Here is a 6,264-nt window from a genome sequence, read left to right as displayed (position 1 = left end):
TTATTTATTTTATTTATTTTATTTATTTTATTTATTTTAATACACCCAAGATATACACATTATCCTTCTATATTTCCGTTATTTCTTGGCTATATTATAATTTTCCGCCATTTATCACTCACCCATCGATATGAAAATTCGAAGCAAAGCTAGTCCTTAGCCACTTGCAATTAATTAATACCTGACGGAGACCCTGTTCCGTATCTCCATCACCAATTACATTAGCTCAGGCACCTGGCTGGGCTCCAGCCACAAGTCCTGCCATTTAGTCATGCGCCTCACTATCCTGTGGATGGTCTCTGCCTCGTTTCTGCCGGGGATCCAGATTCGGGGACAGAAGCGACTCCTTGCGGAGCTACCCAGTGCCCAGGATGAGCTCAATACCCGCCGTCTGGCCAGTGCCACCAGTTTTCTGACCAGGAACTACATAGCCAGCAGGATGAATACACTGGTGATCCGTCAGAGCTGCCTGTCGTGCTCCTCCAAGTTAATCCATCGCCAGCACAGGCTGGTGGATGAGGTCCTGTGGGGCCTGGCGCCCTACATCACTGTCCTGCTGCAACGTGGCACGCCGGAGGAGACCTCTTGGGACTATACGCTCTTCGTGGTCAACGATCACCTGGCCTTCAAGTGAGAGAGCAGAATGCGAGCTATATAACCCTGATCCTGATCCTAATCCTGATCTGCAGACAACAACCCTTCACCTTTTCCGACGAGATGCTGGAGCGGGAGTTCTTCTTTATGGTGGTGGTCACAGAGCTGCAAACCAACAAATCCATCTTGGAGACCGCCGGCCTTGTAATCGTTAGTAATCTACACCATCGGCTCATCAATGTGGTGGTGGTGGCCCAGCTGGAGGATGGCCAGGTTGACACCTATGCGTACACGCTTTTCAAGAAGAACTGTACGCCCGGAGTGACGATACGGCGGATTAATTACTTTGACCTGGCCACGGGCAAGCCCAAGGAGGCAATGCCCGATCTGTATCCGGTAAGGTATGGCCATCTTGGAGATTGTGCCATCAATGTGAGTGCCAACATTCTGCCGCCTCATCTGATTTACAAGCCACATGGTGGTGGTGGTGGTGGTGGTGGTGTTGGGCCTGTGCCTGTCCAGGGTCTCTCCGGGATCGACTGGGAGCTGCTCCAGCTGCTGGCCCGTGCCCTACGCTTCAGGATCAACCTGTATGTGCCCAGCGATACCAGCCAGATCTTTGGCGAGGGCAATGTCTCCGGCTGTTTTGCCCAGTTGGCCGATGAGAGCGCCCAACTGGCCATCGGCGGGCTGAGTGGCTCCGACAAGCGGCGCTGGCAGTTCTCCAAATCAACGGTTTACCATCAGAGTCACTTTGTAATGGTGGTGCGTCGGGATCGGTATTTGGGTCGCTTTGGTCCGCTGCTTCTGCCGTTTCGGGGTAAAGTGTGGACCTGTATAGTGGCGCTGCTGCTCCTGGCCCTGGTCAGCACTGGCTGCCTACGTTCCCGTCTTGGTTTGAGTCATCCCCTGGAGAATCTGCTCTTGGTTAGTATGGGGAATCCTATACCCATTCAGCGGCTGCCGGGCACTGGCTTCCTACGATACCTCCTGGCCAGCTGGCTGCTCCTTACCCTCGTTTTGCGCTGCGCCTATCAGGCTCGACTCTTTGATGTCCTGCGCCTGCCGCACCACCGACCATTGCCCGAGGATTTGGCTGGACTAATCAGGGATAATTACACCTTGGTGTCCAATGGTTATCATGACTTTTATCCCCTGAATCAGACGCGGCACTTGGGCGAGTCCTTCGCCGCGAGATTCGAGAAAGTCCAGCACGCGGGCCCCGGGGAGCGCTTCACCACAATCTCGCTGATCAGCAGCCTGGCGTATTGGAATCACAGGCGCAGGAACACCAGCCAGCTGACCTTTGTCCGGGAACCGATCTATCTGTACCAGGTAGTCATTTACTTTCCCAGGAGATCCTTCCTCAAGCCGGCCGTGGATCGCAAGATCAAGCAGCTGCTGAGTGCTGGGGTCATTGCGCAGATCGCCAGGCGGTATCTGCGCTATGTGGAGCTGGTGGATGCGGATAATGATGGCATTGTGCTCAGGCGGATCACCTGGAAGATAATGGCGGGTGCCTATCGCCTTCACTACCTGGCCCTGGCTTTGGCCGGGCTTGTCTTTGTCCTGGAGTGGCTTTCGGGCAGGGGGATAGGGGCGGGCAGGCTGCGTCGCTGGATGGAGTGGGTGCAGGGAAGGACCTAAGGGGGGAGGGTTAATTTCAGCGAAATATTAGTCGTGGGATATATTTTTTCTTATTATAAAATATTTGAAAATACTGGAAAATAATTAAAAACATTTACAAAGTTTGCTAAGCAATTTTATCTTAAGATTTATTATTAAAATACAAGAATTTTGTCTTTAAATTCACTAAATAAATTTTAAAAATATTCTAAACATTTCTTAACATTTCGAATTAATTAAAATTAGGTATAAAACGTATACATTTAGTTATTATTTTTTTATGTATTTATTTTATATTTATATTTTAATTTTTTTTAGTTCTTTTTTTATTTATTTATTTTGTATAAATATATTTATTTATTTATTTGACTTTAAATTTACTAATTTAATTATTTTCTAATTATTTTCTGTTTATTTCGTAGATCTTTAATTTTAATTTTAAATTATTTTAATTATAAAAAGTCTCTTGCTAATCCTCGGAACAGCTGCATTGAGATCTCACATTGTCTGCTATTTCCCGATTTCGTGATTCCCTCAATCGAAGGTTCCTGCGATTCCCTGCTTCCTCTGATTCCCTGCCTCCAGGGCTCCTTGCTGCTTCCTTCTCCCAGGACTCGTTTGCTCCTTCCCTGCTACCATATTCAATGGCAGCAAGAAAATCTTGCATCGACAACCTAAGTGGTCAGCGCCTAAGCCCAGACATGCTGCACTTAGATGGATTTTCGTGCGGTGGCCTTAAAAATTGATTTAAGACTTGTAAATGTTCCCACACCCTCCTGTTCTGCTTATATTTTTTTTGTTTCACCCCTCCGAAAAGTATCCTGCTGCTCCTTCTGCTGAGCTCTCCACGTTCGCCATGTGTGAGCAGCAGGAGCAGCAGCGGCAACTGGCCAACTGGCCGAGCGGCACGGAACGGCACTTGAGTTAAGCTGTGCAAACGTTTGCATAATCACGTTCCAATTTAAATTGCTCTATTTGCCGGGTGTCCGAGGAGGAGATACCACTCCCACGACCACTTCCACTTCTAGCTGGAAAAAGCGGACAAGTTTTATTAGCCGAGCACCATTCCAGCTCTTCTCCTCGCATCTGTTTGCGGAGACTATGGAAAAATTGTGATTCCGATTTTACTTGGTTCCGCCATCCAACCATCCGTGTGTCCACTTTTCAAATCACTTTTTTCCGGTTCCTGTTGGGTGCGTAAACAAAGGGCAGTAGTCCAGCCAGCAACAGTTGATAGTTTTCCGGGGAAAGCTTATCGATTTGATTTGCATAGAGTGCATATTGCACTCAAAAGGATTGCTGAGAGAAGAGAAGTCTTCCCTCTCAGATGGAATTAAAGCTCCTCCAGGAGTAAATACTACCATAAATTTCCCCTTTGAATACTTTTCGAATTTATTTTCATTTATTATTTTCCGCTAAATCCACTTTCCAATCTTTATAAGTCCCATAGACTATAACCTCATCCTTGACTATCGGCTCGCCGCTCTTGCCATCATCGGTGGGCTCCTTATCTGTCCAAACCCGCTTGCCAATGCCACGATTCTGTTGCCTGCCATGATATGCCACCGTTAGCATTTCCCAGTCGAAGACCACACCAGCCTGCAGGTTGAGGCCAGTGCGTAGCATCTGGAACATACGGATGATCTCATCGTAATCGGGTCGCTCATCGAAACCCATGCCGCGGCACAAATCCAAATACATGGTGAACTGCCCGGGATAGCCATCGCACAGCACCTCGTTGCTCACCGAGATTTTCTTTTCCAAAATCCGCTCGTATTGCTGGTGCTTGGTGGAGGCCTCGATGCGCTGCCAGGGCAGAGAGCCGCGATTGAAGTACATAAGCACATAGCCCAGGGACATCATGTCGTCGCGTCGCGAGGACTCTACGCCCTCGTGGGCACAAATGGAGGCATAGCGGGCAGTGCCGGTGAGGCAACGTTCCTCGCGATATGGTATATGCACTCCGGTCGATATATCCATGTACTTTTTGGCCAGACCAAAGTCAATGAGATAGACTTGCCGGTTCTTTGTCCCTACGCCCATTACAAAGTTTGCTGGCTTAATGTCGCGATGCAGGAAACCACGATCGTGGACATACTGGATCCTACGGAGCATCTGTTCGCCCAGTAGCAGCACCGTCTTCATGGTGAAGTAACGTTCGCAGAAGAGAAAGAGCCGCTGCAGCGAGGGTCCCAGGAGATCCATTACCATGGCCTGGTAGTTGGGACCCTTGTGGAAGTAACGGATCATGGGCAGGCCAGGAGCAGAGCGAAGGGCCTTGTATACGCGGCGTTCGTACATGAGTTGGGGGTGTTTTACCTTGAAAATATATAAATATATATAAAGAAAATATTAGATATTATATATATATTTTTTTTGAATATTAATAATAATTTTTAAACACCCACCTTGGTGCTCTCCACCTTGATGGCCACCCTTTCCCCGCTGTGCGGATAAACAGCCAGGTATATATCACCAAAGGAGCCACAGGCTATCTTTCGTATCACCTTGTAGCAACCGATTTGCACTTCCTTGAAGTGTACTGGCTTGGTTTCCGGTTCCATTGTGCGAATTTTGGGTTTATTTTTCGCCGAAAATATATATAAATACTTGGGTGTGTCTATATTTGTAACCCCCTTAAATAAGGGAAATGAAAATCCACAAGTTCCTTAGATTGAGCTTCATATTCAGTTAACCTGCAGCCTTTCTAGGGACATTAAGTATACGCCACGTTGATCGGCGCACTTAAACTATGGCCGCAACAAAGCCAAGAATTTAAGAGAGAGAGAGGGCATGTATGTGTGTGTGGGTGTGCTTGTGTGTATTTGTGCGTATCGATTATCCTGGCAGACGGCGACATCCGTAGACGGAGACACAAATGCGAGCAGGATGAGCAGCAGACGAAGGAGGAGCGGCAGCAGGCAGGACGAAGGACGAAGGACGAAGGCTGATGGGAGGCTATGAGAACGGATCAACTAGCCAGTAATAATGTCTTTCGCTGACATTTGACATTTTGGCTATATATCACTCACATTGTGACAACTGGCAACTTGGCATTCAAATATAGCAGGAGCGCCAGGAGCGCCAGGAGCACCAGGCTCTCGGCCCTCTCAGACGTTTAAGAACAATAAATTTGTGGGCCTTCGGCCTGTGCCTGTGCCTCTGTCTCTGCCTGTGCGTGTGCCCAGAGCCCTAGCCCTCCCTATATCTGTATATATATATATATAAATATATATATAGATATATAGCTGCCTTATCCCCCACCGATATATATGTATGTATAGAGCCCCCCCCCCTCTTTGCCCGTAGCAAATGTTTGGCAGTAGCCTGCAAACCCAATGACAAGACGGAAGCGACATATTTGAACTGGAATGAAGCGGGATTGAGGCTGCAGCCGGGCCCATTATCATCATCGATGCAGGGGGAGAAAAATTGTGTTGAAAAGAAAATTAAAAGATATAAAAAAATAAATAAAAGGTTTAAAATTTGTGTTTAAAAATTGTTTAAAGATTGAAAATATATATAAATATGTACAATTTGTGTTTAGAAAAATTAAAAGAAGAAAAAAAATATATAAATATTTCAAATTTGTGTTTAACAAAAGGTAAAAAAATTAAATATATAAAGATGTAAAACTTGTGCTTAAAAAAATTATAAGATTTAAAATATAATATAAAGATATAATTAATATATATATTTTTATATATATAAATACTTAAAAATTGTGTTATAAAGATATAAAATATAAATAAAGATTTATAATTTGAGTTTAAAACTTTAAAAAAAAATTGAAAAATATATAAAGTTTTAAATATTCATTGAAAAATACACAATTTAAGCATAGTAAAGTTAAATTAATAAATTTAATGATTAAATTTAATTTTAAAATATTTAAAAATATATTAAATATATATATTTAAAATATTTAAAATAAAAAATAGACATAACCCCTTCTCTGCCTATAAATATTAACGTTAAAATTAATACATTTAATAATTAAAAATATTTAGAAATTTCAAAGTTAATATTAATAAATTTAATAAT

The 6,264-nt window shown here is 44.4% G+C and overlaps 2 protein-coding genes across 2 annotated transcripts; one reads left to right on the top strand and one right to left on the bottom strand.

Annotated features, from left to right (window-relative positions):
* Positions 1 to 271: 271 nt before the first annotated feature.
* On the top strand, positions 272 to 2,241 carry Ir11a (Ionotropic receptor 11a). The gene is made up of 2 exons (XM_017168647.1): positions 272 to 630; positions 690 to 2,241. Exons 1-2 carry the CDS (start codon positions 272 to 274, stop codon positions 2,239 to 2,241), a joined length of 1,911 nt encoding a protein of 636 aa, XP_017024136.1.
* Positions 2,242 to 2,680: 439 nt separating this feature from the next.
* LOC108076086 (casein kinase I) lies at positions 2,681 to 4,868 on the bottom strand. The gene is made up of 2 exons (XM_017168800.3): positions 4,629 to 4,868; positions 2,681 to 4,539 (listed from the first exon to the last, which is right to left on the bottom strand). Exons 1-2 carry the CDS (start codon positions 4,782 to 4,784, stop codon positions 3,619 to 3,621), a joined length of 1,077 nt encoding a protein of 358 aa, XP_017024289.1. The 5' UTR covers positions 4,785 to 4,868; the 3' UTR covers positions 2,681 to 3,618.
* Positions 4,869 to 6,264: the final 1,396 nt, after the last annotated feature.

Source organism: Drosophila kikkawai, chromosome X (assembly GCF_030179895.1).
Source record: "Drosophila kikkawai strain 14028-0561.14 chromosome X, DkikHiC1v2, whole genome shotgun sequence".
Classification (NCBI taxonomy): Eukaryota; Metazoa; Arthropoda; class Insecta; order Diptera; family Drosophilidae; genus Drosophila; species Drosophila kikkawai.
Note: the sequence above shows the minus strand (reverse complement) of the source record. Positions and strands in the feature narration are given on the sequence as shown.